This window comes from Impatiens glandulifera, chromosome 6, assembly GCF_907164915.1.
Source record: "Impatiens glandulifera chromosome 6, dImpGla2.1, whole genome shotgun sequence".
Classification (NCBI taxonomy): Eukaryota; Viridiplantae; Streptophyta; class Magnoliopsida; order Ericales; family Balsaminaceae; genus Impatiens; species Impatiens glandulifera.
Genome location: NC_061867.1, coordinates 1468315 through 1495691, shown reverse-complemented (window position 1 = coordinate 1495691; position 27377 = coordinate 1468315). Strand labels below are relative to the sequence as shown.

Below are 27377 nucleotides of genomic sequence, written 5' to 3'. Positions count from 1 at the left end.
AGAAAAGAGAAATTATTTAATTTTTTCAGCGAATAAGATTATGCCACGTCATTCCTTCACCTAATCATTTCTCATATTATAATTATAATTAGGAGTCAAAACGTGAGAGAGTGGAGATCATGGAGAGAAAATGCATTATAATGGAATGGGATTCATTCCTCCCAATTTAGAGAGGAATGAATGATTCCTGAGTATCCGAGAATCAAATCAATGTTCGGAAATGAAACTCATTAACCAAACACTTCATTTTATTCTCTTTCACATTTCAGACTACAAAAACCACGTACCAAGCATCCCCTAAGAAAATATTTAGATATTTAAGTTATATTAAAATTACTAATTTCATACTACAGTAAAAAGTGTGGTGATATTTAATGACTTTTTAAGATTTATTCAATAAATTAAGTCACACTTGAACTAAATTGTTTTTGGTGATAATTAGTATCAATAATTATTTTTCTTTAATTTTCTAAGAAGTTATATTAACGAAGAAAATGTAATTTAGAGAATGGAGAGAAACTCCCAACCAAACAAGCCCTTGTGAGTATTTTTCGTCATACTTGGCCCCATCTCCCAGTCAGAGCTTTACACGTGTCATGATATTCTTTTATGACTTTAATTAGGTTTGGTTCTTAGGTCATGCCAGTTCACCCATTTCTTTACTTTAATGTCTCCTATAATTAAAATATTAATTAATGTCATGTTATTAAATTAATGAACAGAAATAAACTAAAAAAAACCCATATTTGTATTCATATTGGCTATTTAACCCAAATTTATAACACTAAAAAAATCAAATATTATTCATATAATTTATTAAATTTTAATGTTTCTTATCTCAATCAAATATAATAATAATATTTATTAAATAATTCAACATTTTATAACTTAAATTCTCAATAAAAATATTTTCTTTTTAAAATATATATATATATAATAAAAATAATAAAAATCGTTTTAACACACCAACATATTATTTACGAAGAGAAAAATTAATAATAAAACAGAGATAGTGACTATGAAATTAGTAATCTTAATAAATTACTTTCTTAAATCGCCCAAATAAAAATTTGGAAGAAAAATTAGTATACTAAATACATTATATTTGTTAGATGTAACACAATTCATCAAAAACTATATATTTTATTTATTTTCAATAGAAATGATCAATTATGTCAATAAGGAAGGCCTGTTGTGATTATTTAAATAATACAATTAAATTAAATATTATTTAATTTTTCTCTTATATATTATCTCATTCAATTTATTAATAAAAATACCTTCCATTTTTTTTAATGTTATCATTATATATTAACACCATTTAAAATTTTTTACTCAAAAAATCACCACTTTCACATCATTTTTAAAATAACGGGATTATTTGAAAAAAGTGAATTCTTCCTAAGATAAGTTAGAGTAACTAGTTGAATCATTAAAAGTTTAATGCCTACTTGAATTCCCATGCCATCTTAAGTCATTAATTTGAATTATTCAGCAACCAATTACCCAAGAAAAAGTCATTGTTTCTTTCACTCTGGCCAATGTCTATAGACTATACAACCTTTAGGTGCAAAATGACAATTGTACCCTTATTAGAAAATTAATAAGTAGAGGGGATTAGGGTTAGGAGATTAGGGCCCCAAGGGTATTTATGTATATGAAGACTTTTTTACCCTCAATTTTAATTTTTATTAATAAAGCAGACAAGTCAATATTCAAGATGAGACAATGGATATTATTCTGTTCTTCCATTAGAGGTTAAAAAATAGAACTTTGATTTGGCATTTTAAAATAAAGAAAGAAAAAGCTGAAAAAAATATATGTTCAGTACAATACACGGCAACAAGGTCAATCTTCTTCCCCCATTTCATCTTCTTCTTCTCTCACGACATTTCTCATTGGAATTGCAGAAATTCCAAAGCTTGAATTGAACCCACATCCAAAAACCCATTAATTTCCTTAATTTTGTTGTCTGTTCTATCTACTATTCTCTCTTTTGAACTTTTCTCTGGTTTCTTGTAAGGAAGCTTCCTTTTTTATACATAGCCATAAAACGATTGAAAATCCTTGGGTTGGACTAAGAAACAACCCTTTCTTCTTTCTATATTTGAATAGTTCTTTTACAGATTCAGAGAGATGGGCAAACATGGTCCTTGCAATCACTGTGGTGTCACAAGTGAGTTTTTTTTTTTCTTGATTTGGTGATTTGGTTTGGTTTGTTGTTTGTTTGAATGTCTTCAATTTCTGGTTCTTATGTTGTATGATGATAATGAATCTCATATGTATGTGCATCAAATTGAATTTCATGGCTTGTTTGAATGAATTTGATTTGTTTCTCTATTTCTAGTGTTGATTGAGTTTGAAAATTTCAACTTCAAACCAAAAACAGCTCATGGTATTGAGTGTTTTTCCAGTTCATCATAGCTTTATTGCTTTTACCCATATGCTGGATTGCTGGATTTGTGTTTTTTGAAAAAAAAAAATGGAAAGAAAACCTGTTTCTTTACCCAAATTTGTGTTATTTACGTGTTTTCTTTCGATTACTTATAGGCACTCCATTGTGGCGTAATGGGCCACCTGAAAAACCCGTGTTGTGCAATGCGTGTGGATCGCGATGGAGAACGAAGGGAACGTTGTCAAACTATACTCCTCTTCATTCTCGAGCAGATGTTGCTGATGAATTTGATGATCGTGGTTTTTCAAATGTAAAAACCATGTCCATTAAGAAAAAAGAAGCAAAAAGAAGGCTAAACCATAGCGAAAATTTGAATATTGGGAAATTTGTCATCAAATTGAAACACGTTCATCTTCCTATGAAGAGTCAAGACGAAGGAGATTCCGGTTCTGCCATATCCTCGACTGATTTAACATGTATGTTTTTATCAGTTATTACATGAAGAAAATTGTTAACTGCATGTTATAATGTTGTGTTTTTGTTATTTTAGGTCCAACACAATGGGAAACGAATAACACAACTGCCCCTTCGAGGAAAAGGACTTGCTTTAGTCGTCCAAAGTCATCTTCAATCGAGAAACTTACTAAGGATCTCTATACAATCTTAAATGAACAAAGACAATCCTCACACTTATTTGGTTCATTAGAAGAAGATTTGATTTTCGAGAAGGATTTCTTACCTATAGGACATGGAAGTGTTCTCATTCGCCATCCGAGTTCTATTAGGGAGGAGGAATCCGAGACAAGCTCCCTTTCGATTGAGAATAATCCAAAGAAGGGTTCAAAGGAAGGCATGTTAACGAAGAAGGATGTGGAGGAAAATGATCGCGAGTCTTGTTGCTTTAGCCCAAGAATGATGTTCAATTCGTCTTCACCCGAAGACAACTTACTAATGTTTGATTCTTCCTCACAATTTGTACATGATCAGAACTCTGATTATGGTTTGTTGTTGGATCTTCCATCCAACAACTCTTTTCCAGAGGCAGAGCTACTTATATGAAGTTGTAATGATGTATTTCCTTTTGTATGTTTAAGATGAATGTTTTGAATGATAAACATATAGAGACATATTTGGAGGCAGGACAATGTTTGGTTTTTCTTTTGTATGATCCTCCGTTAAAATGTACATTATAACTTAATAATTTATTGATAAGTTTTCCATTCAATTTCTACTTAGAACTAGTTTCGATTTTTTTACTAATTCGATAAAAACATCCGAGTTTGGAAACATCTGATTTTTACTCGAATTTATAAGTGGCACAATTTGGAAACATCTGAGTTTGGACTAAATAAAAATTTTATTTTTTAAATATCTCTTAATAATTTATATATAAGTTTCTAATTGTTTCAATTTTATCACTAATTCAATAAAACATTTTGACCATGATTATGATTAAACAAGTTTTGATTGTTTTTTTTTTAGATTTTTTTTCCTTTATAATATTTTGAATAGATAGATAGATTTTTTCATTTATGATAATCAATGCAACCACTTTTAAACAATTTCAGATTTGGCTCAATTTGGAAACATTGAGTTTGATTTTTTTTTTTTGTTAATTTATTTAAAAATTATTTTTTTAAATATTTTGAATATTAATTTAGATAAAATAATATTACACAATATATTTTTATTATGATATATATTAATAAATTTAATAATATTTGTATGTAGATGAGGTGTTTTCAAACATGCTTAATTTTTTTTTATTTGTGTTTTTTTATAAAATGATTAGATTTTTTTTAGGGTGGAGTAAGTATATTTTATCTATAAACATACATTTTAATAATTTGCTATATTTTAATATTATTTTCGTTTATCTCTTAATTTTTTTTAATTAAATTGCTAAGAATATTATTTGCAACTTTCTGTAAAAAAATATAAATTATTTTTAGAATAATATTATTAGCAACTTTTTGTAAAAAAAAAATAATTATTTTTAGAATAGGGATAGAAAAAGAAATTTCGAGAAATAATTAGGGAGGGAATGACGTGTCACAACCTTGTTTGAAAAAATGATAAAAAATGTCAAAAAAAAAAAAAAAGAATAGAGATAAAATTTATTATTTTTTTAAAATTTTAAATTTTTTTTTCCAATTATTTCTCTTATTTTTATTGAAAAGAAGAAAGTTTTAGAAAATATAAATAATTTTTTTTTATATATATTTATTAATTTAAATAATAAAAAAAGAAATTATTAGTGGAGAAAATTTAAGAAAGAATGAACAATAGATAAAAAAATAACAAATTTTATTTCTCCTCAAACTTTATCATTTTTATAGACCGATGATACAGTGACACGTCGTCTACTCACCTATTCTTACTCCCAAATTTATCTCTTAACTCTCTTCTAATAAAAGTTAGTAAACAAAAGAAAAATAATTCCAAAACCCTTCAAAAACACAAATAAGAAAGTTCTTGAGGAGATTAAAACCGCTTGTTCTATTGGAGATCATTCATAGGTTCGTCGCTTGTTTAAGGAAGACGATCGCTTGTCGTTTTTACCAGTATAAGACGACTGCAAAAGGAGATAATGGAGTACTTTATCCATTCTAGAAGAGGGTCGTGAAGGGTTTCGATTCTACTTGAGGTAAATGAAGGGCTTTTTCCATTCTAGAAGACAATCGTGAAAAGCTTCGATTCTACAGAGGTAATGAATGAACATTTCGTGGGTTTGTGTCCATTTAGTTTAGATTCTTCTTAGTTCTCCATTTGAAGCAGATTTTGTGCTAACCAGGGTTGGAGAGGACATACCATTGTTATGGTTCTGATAGGGCTTTGTTTTTAGTAGATATAAAATGAATAGATTATTATTGTATCTGGAATAATTCGATTTCTGTGGGAGAGAACCACTAATCATTAGTTACTGTTAATTTCTTTGTTCTCAATCAAAATCAACCAATATTCTCATATCTAAAATGCACCTCATTTGGATTCTGATATCTGATTTCAGCGTTTTCCAAGCAGTATTCACAGCTGAAGTGGATATTCTTGAGCTATCTTATCAGGTTCTTCTTCTACTCTACGGTTTTTAATATCTGAACACATCTCATGTCATGAGTCAAGAACAGTCTTTCATCTTAGATTGCTTGCTTCCATAAGTTTCTTTTCCTTCGAGGAAACTTCCTTTTCATTTTGAACCAAGTTAGTCTTCATATAGACTTGCATCGTTTTTCTTGTTAACCAGAATGCATACTAGTCCAAGTACACGAGTCATAAGGCTGCCCAAGTACAAACGTCGAAGTGTTTCAGCTAATCGTCATTTTCCTCCTGGGTGTGGCCGTATTATTGGCCCAAGTACAAACGTCGTAGTGTTACAGGAAACCTTACCAACTGAGAAAACAGCAGAAAATGAAACAGGAGCTTGTGCTAAGGAAGGGAAATCATCTTCTAAAGAGATTTCAGTAAATTGTCATCTGGAGAATGGCTTTGAAGCTATTCCATTGGCGGTAGATATTTTAGATTCCTTGGTGGAAAATGGTGGGAAACCATCTTCTAAGAAAACTTCTGCAAATTGTCGCAAAGCTAGTGACAGTGTAGTCAAAGCTATTCCATTGGCGGTAGATATTTTAGATTCCTTGGTGGAAAATGGCGGGAAATCATCTTCTAAGAAAACTTCAGCAAATTGTCACAAAGCTAGTGACAGTATAGTCGAGACTATTCCCAGGACAGAAAATGGTCCATTTGAGATAGACATTTTAGATTCCTTGGTGGAAAAGGTTGTAGCTTCGTCTGGCATACTTACTGAAGTCAATGTAACGCCAAAGGGACAGAGCGAAGAAGAAATTCCCCAAAGAAATGTGCAGGAAATTGGATCTGTAGTAAATGAGGTGGTTCAGTCTCTTGATTTAGAAGCTTACATTCCTAAGATCAAGTATAAGAGAAGAACTGTGTCAGCTAAGCGCACATTCCCCCCATTCTGTGGGAGAAATGCCCCATGTCCAACCAACAAGGACTCGAAGAAAGCAGAGGTTAGCAATGCTGATGTAAAGGAGACGACCGAATTGAAAGTAGGAGTAAAGAGAAGTTTTGAAGAATTGAATGTTGAGGTTAAAGATGAAAATGCAGAACCTGAGGATAGTTCAGTGAAGGAGACAATGAAATCTGCTAGTAATGTTTCAAAACTGAAAACCTTAGCTAAGAAAACCGTTGTACAAGATGTAACAACGAAAGAATCAAGTGTTGACCTGTCAAAATCGACAGTTCCAACGAGTCCTGCCAAAGAAAGGGATTCTGACCTGTCAAAAGTTAACCTTGGTAAGCGGAAGTCAGAGGAAGAGCTGCCTAGGCTGAAGTTGAAATATAACATAATACCCGAAAAGAATAACGATCAAGGTGAAGGTGTCCCAAAAGTTGGGACATGGAAGGGGGAGAATGCAGTGTCTAAGAAATCCAAAGATAGCATTAGAACCACGTCTATTATTAACGATACTACTGAATATCATAATGAGGATTCGGATAAGGTGATTGTTCATGGCCTCATGGCCGCTCCAAAATGCCCATGGATGAAATCGACCCTAGCTAAGTCTATACAAACAAGTCATGGTGCTGGCAGCTCTGCTCGAAAATCAAAAGAAAAGAAACCAACTTCTGAAAAAGATGCAAATCAGCTCATAGGTGAATTGGTGACATTAAATGTTTCCAATCAAGGTGCTGTCAGTTCTGCTCGAAAATCAAAAGAAAAGAAACTTACTTCTGAAAAAGATGCAAATCAGCTCGTAGGTGAATTGGTGACATTAAATGTTTCCAATCAAGGCGATGCACGTATCAAAGTGAGAGAAACTCTTCGCTTTTTCCAAGCTACCTGTCGAAAACTCTTGCAAGAGGAAGAAGCAAAGCCAGAGAAGAGGAACACGAAAAGGGTTGATCTTCTAGCTACGGAGATCGTCAAAGAGAAAAAAATGGAAGCCAACAAAGACTTTCACGACGTAGGATCGGTGCCCGGAGTCGAAATAGGCGACGAATTCCAATACCGAGTTGAACTCGCACTTGTAGGCATTCATCGGATCTATCAAGGTGGTATCGAGTACATCACAAAAGGCGGAAAAAAGATCGCGACAAGTATTGTAGCGTCAGGTGGTTATGCTGACTGTTTAGACAATCCCGATGTTCTGATATACTCCGGTCAGGGAGGATTGGCAACAGGTAAGAAAAAGGAACATGAAGATCAGAAATTGGAACGAGGAAATCTTGCCCTATTTAATAGTATTTCCGAAAAGAACGAAGTTCGTGTGATCCACGGAACAAAGACGTTGAATTCGGACTCGAAAACGAAGCTGACAACTACATACACTTACGATGGCTTGTATCAAGTCGAAAAATATTGGCAAGAGGTCGGGCCTCACGGTAAACTCGTATTCAAGTTCGAACTGAAGAGAATTCCGGGGCAACCGCTCGTCGCTTGGAAAGAAGTGAAGCAAATAAAAAAATTTAAAGTACGAGAAGGTTTACTTAGCGGCGATATATCGCTAGGTAAAGAACCGTTTCCAATTTGCGCAGTGAATACAGTCGATAACGAGAATCCTCCCTCATTCGAATACATAACCGAGATGCGTTATCCTAAGTCGTACAATCCTGCCCCTCAAAATGGCTGCAATTGTATAGATGGATGTGTTGATTCTGCGAAATGCTCGTGCGTGGTGAAGAACGGGGGAGAGATACCGTACAACTATAACGGAGCGATCGTCGAAACAAAAGATCTCGTTTACGAATGCGGCCCTTCTTGCAAGTGTCCTTTGTCTTGCCCTAACAGAGTGAGTCAGTTTGGATTGAAGATACAGCTTGAAATATTCAAAACTCCAACCAGGGGCTGGGGGGTTAGGTCGCTAAGTTCCATCTCTTCCGGAAGCTTCATTTGCCAGTATATAGGCGAGCTTTTGGAAGATAAAGAAGCAGAGAAGAGACATAACGACGAGTATTTGTTTGATATTGGACATAACTATACTTATTGCTTCCAAATGGATGAAATGGACAATAATATGAAGCTTCCTGATGTTTCTGAAGTTAAGGAAGACGGCGGTTACACAATTGACGCTGCGGAGTTTGGAAATGTTGGAAGGTTCATTAACCACAGCTGTTCTCCCAATCTATACGCTCAAAATGTCCTGTATGACCACGAGGACAAGAGAATGCCTCATATAATGCTTTTTGCTGCGGAGAATATTCCTCCTTTGAAGGAGCTGACTTATCATTATAACTATGCGGTGGATAGTGTGTATGATTCCAGTGGCAATCTTAAAAAGAAAAACTGCTATTGTGGTTCTGTAGAGTGCACTGGTAGGATGTATTGAGCTGCTTGGTGAAGTCTTGGAGGCCGCCTGATGAATCCATGTAAGTCATTTCTCAACTACAGTTTTATATAAGCTCAAATAGCATGTAGAAGAGTAATGTTATTTTAAATGCTGTTAGGCAAATTTCCATTTCCATAAATTTTAAATGATTTGATAGACGTTGGGTTAAGGGCCTTATTCGGTTTGGGTTATTTGAATAACCAAAACCCATGACATCATTTCATCTCATTTATCACATTACTCAATTTATTAACCAAAATACTAAGAGATTGTTCGACAGGAGTTTTGAAATGAGAAAAAAATGATGACTGATGATGATTTTGGGTCGGTGGAAATTTTCTTTTGGTAAAAAGACTTAAAAGATATTAATATATACAAATAAAATAAAAAATAATAATTTTAAATAGAGGATATTTTAGTATTTTGGTTAATGAATTGAGTGATTTGATGGATGAAAGGGAAATGAAATGATGTTTGATTTTTTTAGGTTATTTAAATAACCCAAAACCGAACAAAGTCTAAAATATTCTCTATTTTAAATTATTATTTTTTAGTTTATCATTATATATTAATACCTTTAACTCTTTTTATCAAAAAAAAAAAAATTCACCTCCTCAAAATCATCATCAATCATTATTTTTTCAAATAATCATATAACATGGATCCGAACAAGACCAATAGGTTGTTAGCCTTAATGTTAAAGTGGTAGAGTAAAGGGGGTGATAACAAATTTGTAAACAATAAGGTTTACAAATGAAGATGAGAACATTTGTAATTGTAGAGTATTGATTTAGTCTCAATAGAATAAACTTAGCCAGTTTAAATTTGTTTGATTAATCGAGCTTTTCTTGCAAGTTTGTGGAAGAACCAGAAGATAATAAAAATGGAGAAGGGTTTTCTTCTGCAGGCTCATTAATGGATTCTGCTTGCCAGCGACGTAAGTTTTTTTTTTTGTTTCTGTGAACTAAAGCTGGACTTGGTCTTGGTATACATTTTCTGTTTTTTCTTCTCCACATAATGGGACATTATTGTGTCATATGAAGAAATCTGAAGAGGTTCTAATGTTATATGAATTGTTCTAATGTTAATGTTGTCTTCTTGTCAGGTCAAATGTCAACGAGACTGTAACAGAATGAAAGCTTTGAAGGTTCTGTTGATTGCTGTTGTCAAAATTTTTGAAGAAAGGAGCATTGGCAGCAGCCATCTTTAACTCTAAAGATAAGCTCTTTTTTTTGCTTTGAATGAAAACTGTTATTGTGAAAGGCTAGATTAGATGTCTGTTCTCTTCATGTCGACCTCACAAATCACAATACTATGCTTCTTGGTCTTGCATAAAACTCCGCATCAAATTTAATGTTAGGTCAAGAACCTCCTGCAACTTATATTACCTGTTTTTCATAATTCCCTTTTCATTACAATTTTTCCATTCCTCGTAACTGTGTTGAATCTGTCGACATTTCTCCACATCAATATTCTCGCTCAAGATCCACTTGAAAACAGATTCTCTTTGTCAATTGTCGTCTCTGTCTCCTTCACATTTGTTTTCTTCAAAATGTAACCTCACTGTGCAATCTTCTATTCCTTTTGTTAGAGTTTAGTTTTAACAAGTTTAAAATCCTTCTTTTTTCTGTGGGCCAAGTATCTATGCATCTCTTCTTTTAGTACTTGCCTCGTCATTACCACTAGAAAATAAGGGACACAAAACCCTTCACTTTGCATAGTTGGCTCATCTTGGCCCGTTTTCGATGATGCTCATTTCATTTCTTGAAGATCATGCTCCCATGTTTCTATCTAGGTTAGAGCCTCGATGTGGGAAACTATGATCTCTTACTCCCCGTCCCTCTTCCATGATGGTTGCTCACTCTTGGCGAGTGAGTGTGTCCCTTTAGGTGCATCCACATGTGTTTTGACCACGATAGGTTGCTCGACAACCTAACCTAACCGACTATTCTTTTCTTTCTTTCTGAAAAACCTAATCGATTTTTTTTTTTTCTGAAAAATTGAGATGCCATGAGCATCTGGGAGAAGAAACTAAAACTTAATAGAAACGAGTTAAGATAAGGATTCTTTTTTTAAATAAAGAGAACTATCCTGACATCCACGAACATGTTCCTTCCTTTTCATTTAAAACTCTTCTAGTGAGAATTGAATTTGTGACATTTTGGTCTTTTAGGTCCATTTTTTCCACTAGTACACCCTGGTGGGGTAGTTGGTAATAGTTCTCATAGGTAAATCTCTCAAAACTAAAGTTTAGCACGTCGTATGAACTAAGGTCACTATGAAGCTTGTACATCTTTGTTTTTGGTTGAGATTTCACTTTCCTTTCGAGCTTCTTTTTATACACCTCTTTCGTGATGTCCTTTTAGTCTATCACGGCAATGCAACTAACTGTTAACATGTTACCATGATTATGGATCTCATTGTTGTCAATTTTTTCTCTCTCATCCTTCATTCTTTCCACGGTCTCCTCTGGAGGGAGCATTGGTCATGATCAATTTACTCTTGAGCATTGGTCATGATCAATTTACTCTTGTTTTTGTTGGTTGGACTAGAAGCGAAAGAGCAAAATATACAAAGATATTGATTGGTACAACTTGATCAAACAAAATTAGCTCATATAATCATGTTGCGGCGGAGGGTAGTGATACATTACTTAAGATATAAGGAAAAAGTTCATTTTTTTGATATTCTTAAAAAAGTTTGGCTCATCCTAGTAAAATCTTTTCCCTTCTTATTTTTTACTGTTAACTTTTTATTCTTTAAAGGCCCTCTCCTCAAAAGCGAAAGGTTTATTATTTTTATGGGATCAAATCTCGAGATATTTCTAAGTAAAAAACGAAAATAACAAACTCAGTGTTGCAATAGGTTAGGGAACTCCTCCGCAAAGTTTACTGATCAAATTCATCTTTAGTGGCACACAACTTGTCTCTCCTTCCTCTCCAAAACTTTCTCAGCACAAGACTTGTCTCTTCTTCAAAACGTGGAAATGGATATACAAAAATACATTTTCATCATTGAAACAACTCATTATGATCGAAGTTGCATTCCCTTCTAAATTGTAAAAAAAAAAACAAATAGCATATTTTTGAATACCCTATGGAGTAGGAGTAAGGTCATGAGCTTAGGCGTTTTCATGAACTCTTCTTCGATGAAGAAGCATTTCTCTTCTTAATAAAAAAAAAAAAAAAAAAAAGAAGTGAGGACTCTCTCTTGCTTTGAGGTGAAGAAGAAGTATGTATTTATAAATATATTTTTATTTTAGTTTAAAAAAATGACTTATTATTTGATTTAATATGTTATGGACTTATTTAATATAAGTTACCAACTCATATTTATACTCACTTATTTTGAAAAATTAAAAATAGTACTTTAAATTATTTTTTTATCAATTTATCTTTTTAAATTTTGAATGTCATAATGCTTAAATTATACTGACATTGTACATAAATTTTGGTATATCATATCGAAATATACTGATATTTTGGTAAAGTATCGATATTATATCGTTAATATCGTAAAATAAACATATTTGCATAAAAAAAATAAATAGTGGTTACTAAAAACCCATTTAACTTATAATAAAGTATTATTTTTAAGACTTCAATTATAAAAGTTTAACAACTAAAAAATAGATATATTATTTTCTTCTCTTAGAAGAATAAACTAAATTTGATAAAGTTTGAGGGATAATATATTCCTTGAAATTGAGTCTCAAATTTGTTCGGTTTATTGAGAAAATTAGGTTATTTAAAAAACGATGATAATTTGAGAAGGTGATAATTTTTTTGGTAATAAAATTTTGAGAAATGATTGATAGAGAGAATTTAAGAGAGATAATTACGTTGAAAAAATAACAAATTTTCTTTCTCTTATCTTTTTCATCATTAATGATGTGGTGACACATCATTCTTTCTTCCCTTTTTCAAATTCTCTTTATCACTTATATAAAATTTCAAAGATATTAATATATAATAGTAAAATAAAAATTTAAAATAGAGGATATATTAATATTTTAGTCAAATGGAGTGATGTGATGAATAAAGATAGTAATATTAATTTTTTTTAGTTTTAATTATTAGAGAAAAAACCTAATCAATTTTATATATTCTAGTAATTTTATTAAATTTATAAACATAAATTAATTTTTAAAATAAACTTTTTATTTTAAACTTATGTAAATAAATGATTATTTATACAAGTACAAATATGGTGTGGGGAGATGATTAATTGTACCACAATATAAATTCTCTCATGACAAAAATATTCTCTCTCAACCTTAACACATAGAAGATTTTTGCATTGTAGAACATGAAAAAGTGATGAAATTGCTGCATAGCTCCAATTTTAATTAATAAATATATTTATTATGAATTAATTAAATATTTTTGTTAGATTAAATTAAATAAAGAAAAAGGAAAATTATTTAATTAAGATTAAATAGGAATTCATTAAATTAAGTTGAATTAAGAAAAATGATTTAATTGTTTGAATTAAGAAAAATGATTTAATTGTTTAAAATGAACTTAGATAATTAAAATTAATACGACATAGTTTTGATGATGCGCTAATAATTAAATAAAATTAAGTTATGTAAATATTTTATTTATGTGCAGGTAGCACGAGCAGCATAGCTGATGTAAGCAAAGTTGAAGACGCGTTGGTAACAAGGTTGTCAACAGTATAGCTGTTTTCAGCACGTTGGAAGTAGTCTTGCTTCAGCAGCAATCTGAAGAAACACTAACAACAGACTTGTTTCAGCAGCAGCTTGAAGAAGCGCGCACAATAACTTTGCTTCAGCAACAGCCTGAAAAAGCAAAAAGTAGTGTTACATCAACATGTGTGATGTTCTAACAATAGATTGCCACAAATACAATAATTAGAAAGTCGATACGTATCTACGAATGAGATTCGATCGTTGCTATATTTCAATATAAAAAACATCAAAGTACAACGTCGAATCCCTGGATTTTTGAACGGCGGATCCCTGGATAACTGGACGGAGGATCCATGAATATTTGGATTCTCGGTACGGCGAATACTCCCGGTCAGTTCACGTATCCAAGAATCAGATTCGATCGTTGCTACGCTTCAATATAAAAGAGTAGTAGAGTACAATGACGAAAAGACTTGGAACACACAAGATACAGATAACAAATTCGAACAACAACAAGCTTCAACTCTCGATCAATTTGTTCTCTTTAGCTCATTTTTTATAAGTACATTATGTATTTCATTTACGCTAAGCTTAGAGATAAGTTACTATAATATTTGAAAGTATATTCAGCATTGTAAGTTGAACATAACGTTGTCTGTTCAATAGAGTGATTGCTAGGAGTTCAGAACAGACAACTGTTAAATTTTGAGTTTTGACTGGGTTTGGGTAGAAGTTATACAAACCAAAGTCTTCTAGTAAAATTCTTCTGGAAACAGAAGAATGGATGACGTATAAGTTTTATCTTCGAACATCCATAAAACGCTTGTGTTATTTCTTTACTACATCTAACAGTCTTGCAACCATTTCCGTACTTGAAACCGTTCAAGAGCTTGCGACGATTTATAGAAGATTATAAACATATTTTAAGTCCTTAACAGGATTAAAGAAAGAAAAATGGGAGAAATTATTAAATTAAAATTAAAGGGAAATCGTTAATTAAGTTAAATTATGAAAAACGTTTTAATTGATTAAAATGAACTTAGGATAATTAAAATTAATACGACATAGTTTTGATTATGCGTTGATAAATGAATAAAACTAAGTTCAACAAATGTTTTAATGTGCAAGTAAATCTGAAGAAGCACTGACAGCAGACTTGTTTCAGCAGCAAAGTTAAAGAAGCGCTTGTATCAGGCTTGTTCCAGCAGCAGAGCTGAAGAAGCGCTGACAGCAGACTTGTTCCATCAGTAGAGCTGAAGAAGCGCTGACAACAGACTTGTTCCAGTAGTAGAGCTGAAGAAGCGCTGACAGCAAACTTATTCTAGCATCAGAGCTGAAAAGGCGCTGGCAGTAGGCTTGTTCCAGCAGTCTAGCTCCTTCAGCACAGTTGTGTTGCGCTAACAACCGAGTAACCCAACAACAGTGTTGGGCCAACAGATGAGTTCGTTATTAGCAGACTTCTACAGTAGCTTAATACGCCAAAATGTACAACTGCCACGTTTTACTGAATATTCCATTAATCTGTGCACTACTATCCCGTACGCCACGTTTTAACGAATATTCGATTCCCATGTGCACTACCTTATACGTCAATTGTACGGCGAATGTACCACTGACACGTGTCAACATAATAGATTCAATCGTTGTCATACAGAAAATATAAAAAGGGCATCAAAGGACAACGGAGAATCTACGGTTCTCTCTATGTGTTTTCTCTATCTTTTCTCTAATTTTTTTGTTGATCGTTCGCTAATCCTTTGAGAGATAATCATTTGTATTATTGCATAAATAGTTGATTTGTGTAAGTTGAACAGAATATTGTCTGTTCAACAAGAGAGTGTGATAACTAGAAGTTTAGATAGACATTTGTGTAGAGGCTATACAAATCAAAGTCTTCTAGTGGAATCCTTCTAGAAACAAAAGAAGGGGTGACGTATGAGTTTTATCTCTGAACATGTATAAAATCTTGTGTTGTCTGTTTACTATTTCATTCACCGTTATATATGCCGCTTCAAATCCAACAAGCATTTTCCGCACTTGAAATTGTTCAAGAGCTTGATACGATTTATCAAATAATAGAAATAGATTTTCAATCTCTAACAGGATTAAAACCGCATAAAAATAAAAATACAACAACAATATTCAAACTCCCCTTCTATTGTTGTAGTCGATCTTAACACCTGAGTTATAAAGATTATATGTATTATACTATTACGGGTAATAAGTGAATATATTAATCAAATTATTTAACGAATATCCTTACTAAAATAAATTAAATATAAGAAATCTAAAAAGTGATTAGAATACTCAATTTAAAAAAATAAATTTATACATTTAAAATTATATAATTAAAGAAAAATTAGGTTGAGAAAACGTGAAATCTAAATTAGTGAAAACTAACTATATAAAAAAAATATATGAAAGATTTGATATTTTCGAACTCTGTCTGTAACTCACTAGAGGCTTGAGAAATAATATCGTCATTAGCATCAATATTTATATCATCAATAAGAAAATCATAAGGCTTGTTATTCTGGGGAATTATATATTTGTGTATACTAACGTTGTCAAGTAAGAAACTAAATGATTTAACGCAGGGTTATTTTTAAGAGGGAAAACGTGTTTCAAATTTGAGAAAAGTTATTTCGATTAGATTTTATCAATGATCAGAAAGATTATTATTTAGAACGTTTGTAGAATAAATGATGGTGTGAAAAGATGCATCGTTAAGGCACTATTGAAAACTTTTGATTATGACATATATTATTTTAGGGAGACTAAATTTTGAAAGATTGATTAGTTATAAAGGATCTATGAAATTGTCGCACTAGTAAGAAAATTATAATTATCGAGAAAGATCTCTGAGAGCAAAAAAAAATGTTCTCGGTGAGATTTATTTTACGGAGAGCAAAGTGTTCCTCTTGGCAAAAATCCTATATTTCTGGGGGCAAAGGGTTCCCTTGGTGAAATTATTATTTTTTACATTTTCCACGTTCCTCTTTCTTTTTCTCAGTTGTCTCTTTTTTTCCCTTCTTCCTTTCTTCTTCCTCTCCTCATTTCATTAAACTCTCAATTTCCAATGTCGTACTCAATCTCTTCTCTCCCTATCCTCATTTCATTACAACTCAAAATCAAACCCTCAATCTCCTCTTCTCTAACGTCCGATCGATCTCCTCTCTCTCTTCTCCTTCACCCGTAGTGGATCTCCTCTTCTCCAATAATCGATCGATCTTTGATCTCTCTTCTCCTTCACCGGTTGTGGATCTCCTCTTCTCTAACATCCGATGTCCGATCTCTCTTCTCTTTCATCGACCGTGGATCTATTCTCTCTTATCTTTCATCGGACGTGGATCTCCTCTTCTCCAACTAGATCTACTCGGTTATTGAATAGATTCACTCGTTTATTGAATAGATCTATTCGGTTATTGAATAGATCTACTTCAATGATATCTGTTTGATTAATTTATTGATAAAGTTGCTAGCTGCTTTGTTTTGTGAAGGTGAGTGATAAGTGTCGGAGAAAGAAAAAGATGAATCAATAGAGATGATTTGATTTGGGAAATGGTTACTTTAGGGATTGAAGATTATATTGATATAGAGAGGTAAAAAACAGTCAAAATCTTTTTTCTTTTTCTGTTAAGTTTGGTGTGTGTTTGTTTGAAGATTGATTGTTGGTTTAACAAATGAATTTTTTTTCTTTGATTTATTAACCTGCTATGGTGTTATTCGAAATGCTTCTAGATTTGCAGATGAAGGGTTTGATACTAGCCATGTTTGTGCTTCTGCAAAATAGAAGCTTTTAGGGTTTCGAAATTTTTTTGAAAGGCTCTAAATATCATCGAGAGTAGTGGCTCTGCTCTCTTTAAAAAAAATTAATTATCTCCGAGAGCCTTTTATGCCCTCGCAAACACCCTTTTTTTCACAGATAGTTATATCACTGAGACTCCACGAGAGCATTTATCGCTCTCGGTGAACACTATCACCGAAGGTATAAGGCCTTTCTTCGAGAGTGTTTGCTCTCCCTAAAACTCAATTTTCTACTAGTGACGGTTGCGGGGTTTAGAGTCTCTTAATTCTATAGAGCTGTCTCGTAAGAGTTTTGTGGCATTATGAAAAAATGTTACATATTATGGTAAGTCATATGTGTAATAAGGGTGCAAATTTTATTTTATTTTGAGAACGCTGGGTTCCATTACTCGCATGGAGTGCGGCTAATTCCTGCGGGTTAAGCACATAGCCCGCAAACACACTTAACCATTTAATTAGGCGCATAACTTATCGTTTGACAGGCTCGAACCCAGGACCTCATTGAGGCTGGGGGATGGATATCCACCTCTTTTTGCCGCTAGACTAGAAGAGGGGATAATAAGGGTGTAAAATTGACGATACACTTATTTTTGCATTATCTATTATGACTAATATATGTTGTCTTATGTAGAGTATGATTGATATTTATTAGGTGATGCTCAAGTCTTTGGTAAATGTTGTGTAGTTTTAAATGAGGTGGTTAATATGATAAAAATACATATTTGGGTTAACATCTCAGTTATTTTTTTACGGACTATCTAGTTAGAGAGAAATCACTAAACTTTCAATGACTGTAGTCATTTTATACGTAAAATTCATAATGCTATTATTACGACGACTTCTAATATTAATTTTCAAAAACTGGTGGAGTATGTCAGAGAGTTATTCGTTCTTCTTAAATATTTATGAGCTCGATAACTTGTTGGGTAACGTGTTTGTATTTTTTTTTTCATTTTTTTAATGTCATTTTTTTAAAACGATTTTATTATAAATGTACCACTTTAAAAAAATATATATTATATGTTTTATCTTTGTTAAAAAAAAATAATTAATATAATTTTTTATTTTGATTGGCTCCAAATTTCTTTTTAATGGGCCTCTATTTCTAAGGTTTTGACCTCATTTTATGAAATAGTGAGATAAGTATATAAAACACCATTTTAAATCTATAAATAAGCAAGGTTTAAATGTGTAGATTTTTATAAACTTTTATTAGTGGAACTGGAAAGTATATGATATATATATTTTTTCCCTTTTTATTTGTTTAAGGTTATAAGCTATTATTTATTTCAAATTAAAATATGATTGCTGCAGGTTGCTTAGAAAAGAATTGACGAGATGAGCAAAAGCTGTGAGAATGTCAAGGTACATGCATACATAAATATGGATAACGTTAATTAATTAGTGTTAAGTTGCAGGCTTCCTTAATGTTGACAAAAATACAGACAGACAGCACCTACTAAAGTCGACTGACCTAGTTTTTCTCCTCAGATCCATTCATCTTCATTCTGTGCACGCCTCTTATGAAACACATGATATTGCCATCAATGTGCACTTTGTCTCATATCTTAATTTTATTTAATTGCTTTAATTGTATTTATTGTTAAAATTAATTCAATGATTGTATTCGATTTCGATCAACTCACACTTCTAATATTGGTTATATGAAGTTTGTGATCGTCATTATTGAAGGCTTTTGTATTGGTTGATCTTTCAGTTTTTATCGACTTTTATGATGTCTTGTTTAGTTTTTTTATGTTTAAACGATTCTCACTTTTAATTATGCATAAACTTAGGATTGAAGTAAGGTAAGATAACAAATAATTAAGTTATTCAACTTATTTTGTGTATCGGTTTCAAAGAATTGTTATGATTTGATGACAAACCGAAAAGGCTAGGAAGATTCACATCATTCGCGTGATCAAAAGGACATTGACACAATGAAACTATTATGAAACTCCACCAAGATAGTCTAATGATAAAAATCGGCTTAAGAGGCCAAAATGTCACAAATTCGATTTCATATTGAATCGTTTTGAGTTTAAACGAAGACCATGGTTGTGGGGTGTCATGTTAGTTCACTCTTAATTTCAAAAATAAAAAAGCCTAGTTACATGTATTTTGAGTTTGTTTATTCATTGATTGATGAAAAATTATGACATGGACAATAAAATTTTGAGTGTTACACACTATGCTAACTTGGTATATATTATGGAATTAGTTTTATGACTTTATACTTCATACATTCACAATAAGAACAATCGCTTAGTTAGATAACCATAAGAAGTTATCATAAAACCTGATCCAAACATCACATTAACATAAAATGATCAATAAAAGTAAATTAAAACCTAAGTGTTTAATAAGAAAGTAATTGCTAATAAAGGAGTTCATCATAACTAATGCTGATCATCATACACCTTCAATCCATCCCTAACATAAACAACTAGTGCTCATGTTAATCTTAACCTAACCATTCCTCATTATAACTTGTTCATCAAGAATTTAATTTCACTTTCAGAATTGTGGCCTACCACCATTCCAATACGCCTCGTTCGGCATCTGAATCGAATTCAAAAGATTCGCAGGTGCCGACATCCCATGAAAAAGCGTAGGATCGTGCCCTATCAAGGGCGGTTGTCCCCCTCCCGGAGATCCCAACGACCCCCCTCCTTGCATATTCCCACCACCCGCGATATCATCCTCTTCCAATGGTAGCCTTTCGTAAGCCGCGTTACTAAATGACGCTGCCATTATTACAACCGGGCCAACAGCCGTTAATATCCCAACCACACCACCTCCCACCACTTGTCCCTGCCCACCGGCCAAATATATAGTCAGGCCGGTGGCGGCTGGAGGAGCTGGTGGTGGCAAAAACGATCCCGCAAGTGAGAGTATCTCGAACCGTCCGTTTAGTGTCACGACAGCTCCTGGCGATGCAGGTTGTCGGAGCGTCACATTAGTGACAATACCTAAGTTGTTGAACGAAATATTAGATGTTATGTTATGAAATTACAATAAAAATTAAAAATTCAAACAAATAAGAGATAAAGAATATTAGTCCATCATCGATATGTTTCAATTGAACCAAAACAAGATTTTCTATTAAGTGTTTATAGTGTCACAAATTCAATATATGTTAATAAAACTATCACCTATTCTAAAAGGTATCTAAAATATAATTTCAAATACAAAATATATCATAGACTCTAACATTTAAGTTATCAACATATAGCTATAACTATTATTAACATAAAATATATACAATCAAGTAATTCTTAGTTAATTCTTAGGTCATCTTCAAATAATCATGCTTGAACTAAAAGGATTAAACCAAATCAAATAATGATAAAGAATACATGGAACAAATTATGTATTTACAAGAGTGCAATAATATTTTATGTAACTATTGAGAATATGTAATTATTTGTTTCAAAATCATGGTTTATTCTCTAAAAAAAACTAATTAGATCTCATTAATATAATGCCCTCCATTTTAATCAAAACTATATCTAACATTTGGGAATACATATAGGATATGATAATGCAATGATATCTTAATCAAATCTAATTATTCAAGGCATCATAAATAGTATTGTAATTTCAAGACAATTACCTGTACCGCTCAAGACACAAACTCCGCGTTGTCGCCTCCGCGCGAAAGAGTTAACGCTCTCGACGATATCGCACCCATCAGCCACTTCCATAACGTGCGTTCGAAGTGCGTTCGCGCTGTCCCTCGTGATTATAATGGGTGGTTTTGGTTTGTTCTTAGACCCAGATGGTCGACCTCTTGGTCGATGCAATATCATCTCTCCGGTGCCGTTTCCGACTCCATCGCCGCCACTTCCGCCTTCGTTTGAGAGGTCGTTTCCTCCACCACCGTTGGATTGATCTTGATTGAAGTCGGGTGTAGTCGCGCTTTGCTCGTCATCGTTTAGGTGGTGGAATTGGTGAGGTTGAAGAGAGAAATCACGGGTATGGAAAGGAGGTGGGAGGGAGTGACGCTGGTTTGATGCTGAAATAGGATCCATGATTGATTGATCACAAGTGGCTGAAAAATTGAGAAGTTAAATTATAAGATCTGATTCACGATTGTTCATTGGTAGAGAGAGAAAGGTAATTAGCTGTATAATCTAGGTCAAGCATGGTGGAGATGTTCTTCTGCCGGCCAAGTTGATGTTGGGTTTGGAAGTGACGATGAAGAAGTGGAGAGAGAGAGAGAGTTAATTCTAGTGTAATGAAACTAGGGTTAAGTTAAAGGGTTTGGGTTAGGGTTAGGGTTAGGTCAGGACATGGGTTTGAGTTTGGTAATATCTTAGTAGGAGGTGGATGGGTGGTCCTTTCCTTTAGCCTCTCACATATAGAGTAGGTATCCATATATATATTTTAAACCCTAAAAACCATTTCATGAAAAAATTTCATTAATGACATGATCACATAAATATATATAGGATTGATTTCTTCAATAGAAAAAACAAAACAAAAATATACTCAAAGTAAAATAAGCTAAAACTATTTAACTTTTTTGAACATTAAAATAAGTATTAAGTAATACACAAATTATAATAGACGTTTATTAATAATTAAACTAAGTACCACTATCAAAATTTACTAAAATAATTGAAGGGTTGTTTTAAAAGTGGTTCTTAATACACTAAATGTCACAAGTTCGAATCTTACTTAAACTAAGAATGGCAACTGAGCGGATCAAAGCGAGAAATGTATTTATCGTCCCTCCACATCTTATTTCGAAGATTACATTTTACTATAATTCCTGTCTCGTTTAGTTTCGGATAATTTATGCGAGACACCGTTATACAATATTTAAAAAAAGTATAGAATATAAAATATATTAATTAAGTTATATAAACGAATTTTTTAATAGTATATATATTATAATATATTTAAAAAAAAATATTAGTTATAAAGAAAAAATAAACTTAAAATTTCTAAAAAAATGAAAAATAAATAAATAAATAAATAGATTACCTGTTTTATATATACTAATTATGTTTATAGTGTTAAGAGTGATACACAAATATCATCAGAATCCCATCACCTTATCGGTTAAACAGGAAAATCGTCTCTAACAAAAACAATTCAAATTAAAAATGATAAAAATGTATTATAATTAACATCCTTATTTAAAAAAACTTAAGATAAAATGGAACCATTTGAGTTTGATAACTTCCAACATTACAAACAAAATATAAAAATAATATTAAACCTTTATTAATTATAATTTTAATTAAAATTATAGAGCATGATACTAAAAGCTGCCATTATTATGGAGAGAGAGAGTTTCCAAGAACTTCGCACATGCACAGCTGTCTTCTATTATTATTAAAATTGTCAGCCAACTTTAACCCGGGACTGACACGTGTCACCTTCGCCGTGTTTCTTGCGGGTCCTTAATTTGTCTTTTTCTGTCCGGGCTATGCCGCCGATACTTTATTTAATTTGTGTTTAGGTATCTTTAAACAATGTTTAGTTAATTCAATTTCTAATTTAATTAGAATCTAGATCTAATTAAAATGGGTGCCTAACTTATTTATTTATAAGTTTTTTTTTTTGTTTTTTTCTTTAAATTATATTTATTACGGGTTAAGATTTTCGATATCGTCGTGATTAGGATAAGCATTAGCTGGATTAATCCGAAATCCAATCCAATCTGAATCATAAACACTAATTCGGATTGAATATTTCGGATTGAATTAAGATCGGATCGGATTGAATTAAATCGGATTGGATTAGGATTATTCAAATTATCCAAACTTAAAAATATATTTTTTAATTTATTTTTCTTTAAATTAAAATTCATTTCAATATAATATATATTTTACTTATCGTCACTTTAACAACGATATTTATTTTATTATTATTTTTTTTTTAAATTCAAATTTAATAAAAATAATAAAATTCGGATTTTTTTTTTTAAAAAAATAATAATAAAAATTGTTGACTAATTTCAAGTTGATATATATAAATATTTTTTAATTTGGATTATGCAAACCATTTTCAATCCAATCTGTATCTGACCCGTATTAATTAGTAAAATGATTTAAACTGCAGATTGTATAAATTTAATTTGGATTTAATACGGATCGGACAAAACGGATTGGTTTACCCATTTGCTTACCCCTAATCGTTATAATATTAAATGGTTTTCAATTATTTTTTAGTGGGATACTTCAATAAAAAAATATAGAGACATAGATCTATCTTGTATGTTTCGCTCTTTTAGTCGTCTCGATTTTAGTATTTCAATAGTCACCTAACATATTGGATTTCAGTCAAATTTCATAAAAATACTTTAAATATTTATCAGAATATGACAATATAAAAGAAGATAAAAAATTGTCTTCACCTTCTTATGACATTTATGATCACCGTCATAATTTTGTCATGAACAACACTTTAATAACAAAACTAGATCTTGATAGACATCTTATATTCTCATAATTTTTCTCAACAAAGTTCAATCAAGTTAACTTTATTAACCAAATTGCATATTAAAGTTATCTGAATAATATCACCGCATAGAATCCAAGAAGTCGAATAATAATTGTATGTATAGTTGGATAGCTCACTAAATTCAAAATAAATGAAATAGAAAAAGGACAGTTAGTTTTGTTATTATTTCACACTTTTTTTTATTAAGGTTTAATGATCATATCTTAATTAGATATGTCTCAATTAAGAGAATAGGCGTGGATAATGAGGAAAGAGAATGGGGAACATGTTCATATTGTGGGGGTAAATGGAGACAAATAAAGCCCACCCACATGACTACTCGAGTGAGTTTGATTCTCTTACTTTTTTTTTTACTATTCTTCGTCATTTCACATTTCACATTATGATCTCAATTTCGTTTTAATTAATTGAGAATCGAACCTATAACATTTGAATGTGTTTTATTTAAATCATTTTTTTTTTTGTTAAAATTTTGGGTACGTCTAATTTTTATTTTCGCAAATAGTATATCAGTTCACAATTAGGGTTTATTCATTGGCATCTCTGTTTAAAGTTGAAAGGAAAGAAGTTTAGATTGGTAGTTGGGATTCTCTCTTTCATTAATTGGTTCTGAAACTAATGAAAACGAATATCCATGAAAACGAAGATGCTTTTTGTCGGGTCTTATGTCTTGTTTTCATTGCATGCGTTTGCCCCCATTCTTTCAGCTGCCATGCCAGAGAGCCTAGCTATATATAAATCAAATTAATTTATGGGGTTCCCTAGCAAAGGATTCATTTCATTAATTATTTCCTAATTAACTTTGTGAATTGGGTTAAAAAAAATATAAATACTTATAGAGTTCACATTAGGACCTTGATCATTTTGTGTTTATTGTAATAACCCTAAATTATTTTAAAATGATGATTTAAAAAAAAGTATTAATATATAGTTTTTTTTCAAATATAAAATATTTTGTATTTTGAATAATGTGATTGAGAGAGTGAAAAAATGATGTTTGATTATGGTTGAGTTCTCAACCGAACAAGTTCTAGAATTCGTTAGATAACTGATCGAGAGTCCTAGTAGTTTGATTATAATTGATTATGCTTACTTAATTAAAACTCGTCTTAGGTTCAATCTCGACCCACTAAAAACAATTTAATTTCAACTAACCATGACTACAATAGATCAATCTAGCTAACTTGTGACTATTTTCCCAATAAAAATAATAAAAAAACATTTTTTTTTTGAGGGGCAGATTTGGGTGGACTAGCTTGAATGGACATATAATCCTTCAAATCATGATTGTGTCTTATTTTTATGATGGAAAATGGTAAATTAATGTAGGTCTCTATTTCAAATACCATTTTTTATCAGGTCTCTAATTGAGATTAAATAAATTTTGGATCATTATTATTATTAATGTACCTCAAAAATAGACTCTTTGGTCTACCAACAATTCCTCTTTAAACATATTATGATTTATATATAATAATTAAAGTGTTTATTTTTTATTTGAAATTAGAGTCATTAAACCTTGAAAGTTGAAACTGATCATATAAGAAGAATAGCAAATGTTTAAAAATGATAAATAAGAAAATTAAATGATAAAAGGGCAGGAGATAGGACAAGAAGTATGGTCAATGGACTTGTGTTTTTTTTGACATTTTCTCATAATTATGAAATAACTAATTTTTTAATTAAATGACAGTTTGAATTATAGTAGTTACCACGTGATTGTTGTAAATATAATAATTAAAAGCTGTCCATATTAATCAATTAAATTAATTAATTTATAAGAAATGTCTTTTTTCAGCTGACTCTTGTTTGTTTGTGGTCTTCTTGACCTAATTTTTTAAATCCTTAACTTGTTTATGTTATCTATTCAACAAAGTAGTGTCATTTACTTTTGTAGTTTTTTTATAAGTTTATTTGAAAATGTCATGGCATTTTCTTTGGTTTTAATATATATATGCACACACATTTGGACTAAAATGCATTCAAAAGAATTAAACTTTACTCCAATGTTAATTACGCTTTGAAAAGTTCGGGTAGACTAATTGACAAGTCTTCGTCGACTTTCTGGTTCACCGAATTTTTTAGTTCCTTTTACATGTTGTTGGGTGATTTTTTTTGTTACGATGTTGTTTATGTATAAGTTGCTTTAACTTGTTCTTGATTAATTTTTGAAAATTTATATTTAATAATATATATATATATAATAATATATATATATATATAGGTTTTATAGTTTAGCTTGATGTTGGTTAAGACAACCAAAATTTCAAATAATTTTTAAAATTATATTTTAAGATTAAATAGAGTAACAAGTTTTGATTGTTTTAAACTTTTAAGTTTTAAACAAGTTAAATTTTTTATACTTAAGATTTTTACAAATTTTTAAATAGTTTTGATTTTATGATTATACTATCTTACAAAAAAAAAATTATATTTGTAAATTATTTATTCAAGAAAATATAACTGATTTTAAAAATATGTTTTCATTTATTGTCATTTATTTATTTATTATTATTATTAATTAATTAATATTTTCTCTAAAATAATAATTATTATTTAAAATAATTGAGACTGACTTAACAAAATCGACAAATAAATTAGATGGTTTCTTCAAGAATGTTATAAAAAAAAATTGACTTTTCTGGATGTAAAATTATTTATGTATTCTATAATTATGTTGGGTTTTTCAGCCCAATGAACTAGTGCTTTGGCCCAGTTTTCTAGTAGAAGGTTATAACAGAAAAAAAAAATCACTAAAAAATTAGGTTATTTAAATAGAAAATAGAAATAAATAAATAAAACCCTATTAGTGAATTTGAAATATTTATAAATTATTCCGGCCACACAATAATATTACTATAAATTCAGAATTTTATTTAAGGCCCAACAAAACCCTGGAGCTTGTATTTATTAATTGTTTATTTAACATGTGACAAAAATCTAGAAAGCTTATAAACTAAAGATCAAATCTAAAATGTAATGTAAACTTATAAAAAAAATTACTTAAAAGCTCTATTAAGTAATATCAAGATATAAGTTTTTTAAAATTCAATTGAGAAATTGAGAATTAGTTATACAAAATTAGTTAATACAAAATAACATCTACAAAATTAAAATAAATAATTGATCTATATATTCAATTAAATAAATAATTTATAAAAATAAAATTCTCAATAAAAAATATCCAACAATCATGTAATTTGTTGATGGTCAATTTAAAGACAAACTCATTTCAGTTCTTGAATGATAAGTATTAAAGTAGAGCAATCCGGACGAACTAATAAAACATTGTCAAAAAAATCTTTAACAAATATTATGAGTTAAAATTATCATTAGTTGTGGGTTGATAATTAACGCTGAAAAGTGTGCTTTCAAATGATAATGTACCATTTACATATGTCTAAAATAGTGACAAATCCATAAACAATGGGAGAATAAAAGTCTTCATTATATATATATATATATACAGAGATTAAACATTATGTAGAGTCTGTCTCATAATATAATTTTTATTTTTGATAGGATGCAAATAAGTGTTTTTATCTGAACAAGACGTTATGCATTGGCAATACATAGATAGTTTTCATGTTGAGGCAGACAATGTGTTCGCTAACATTAGTTCATATAATTTTTGTTAGGAGAAACTTTGAGAGTCAAAAATTACATTCAAGATCTCATTATTTGGATGGAGCGTTAT

General features: G+C 31.0%; 2 protein-coding genes across 2 annotated transcripts; one reads left to right on the top strand and one right to left on the bottom strand.

The window, feature by feature from the left end:
* Positions 1-1693: 1693 nt before the first annotated feature.
* Positions 1694-10168, top strand: LOC124941575. The gene is made up of 7 exons (XM_047481916.1): positions 1694-2176; positions 2551-2871; positions 2946-3452; positions 5406-5460; positions 5640-8782; positions 9598-9679; positions 9848-10168. The coding sequence occupies exons 1-5, from the start codon at positions 2137-2139 to the stop codon at positions 8740-8742; spliced, it is 4026 nt and encodes a 1341-aa protein (XP_047337872.1). The 5' UTR covers positions 1694-2136; the 3' UTR covers positions 8743-8782; positions 9598-9679; positions 9848-10168.
* A 9552-nt stretch (positions 10169-19720) lies between these two features.
* LOC124942573 (AT-hook motif nuclear-localized protein 26-like) lies at positions 19721-21237 on the bottom strand. The gene is made up of 2 exons (XM_047483103.1): positions 20820-21237; positions 19721-20175 (listed from the first exon to the last, which is right to left on the bottom strand). The coding sequence occupies exons 1-2, from the start codon at positions 21235-21237 to the stop codon at positions 19721-19723; spliced, it is 873 nt and encodes a 290-aa protein (XP_047339059.1).
* Between the last annotated feature and the right edge of the window lie 6140 nt (positions 21238-27377).

Coding starts and splice junctions, on each gene's coding strand:
- LOC124941575 (XM_047481916.1), top strand. CDS start 2,137: ATGGGCAAACATGGTCCTTGCAATCACTGTGGTGTCACAA. Junction 3,453..5,405: donor AGAGGCAGAGCTACTTATAT/GAAGTTGTAATG, acceptor ATCTGATTTCAG/CGTTTTCCAAGCAGTATTCA. Junction 5,461..5,639: donor TTCTTGAGCTATCTTATCAG/GTTCTTCTTCTA, acceptor CTTGTTAACCAG/AATGCATACTAGTCCAAGTA.
- LOC124942573 (XM_047483103.1), bottom strand. CDS start 21,237: ATGGATCCTATTTCAGCATCAAACCAGCGTCACTCCCTCCCACCTCCT. Junction 20,176..20,819: donor TTGTGTCTTGAGCGGTACAG/GTAATTGTCTTG, acceptor TCAACAACTTAG/GTATTGTCACTAATGTGACG.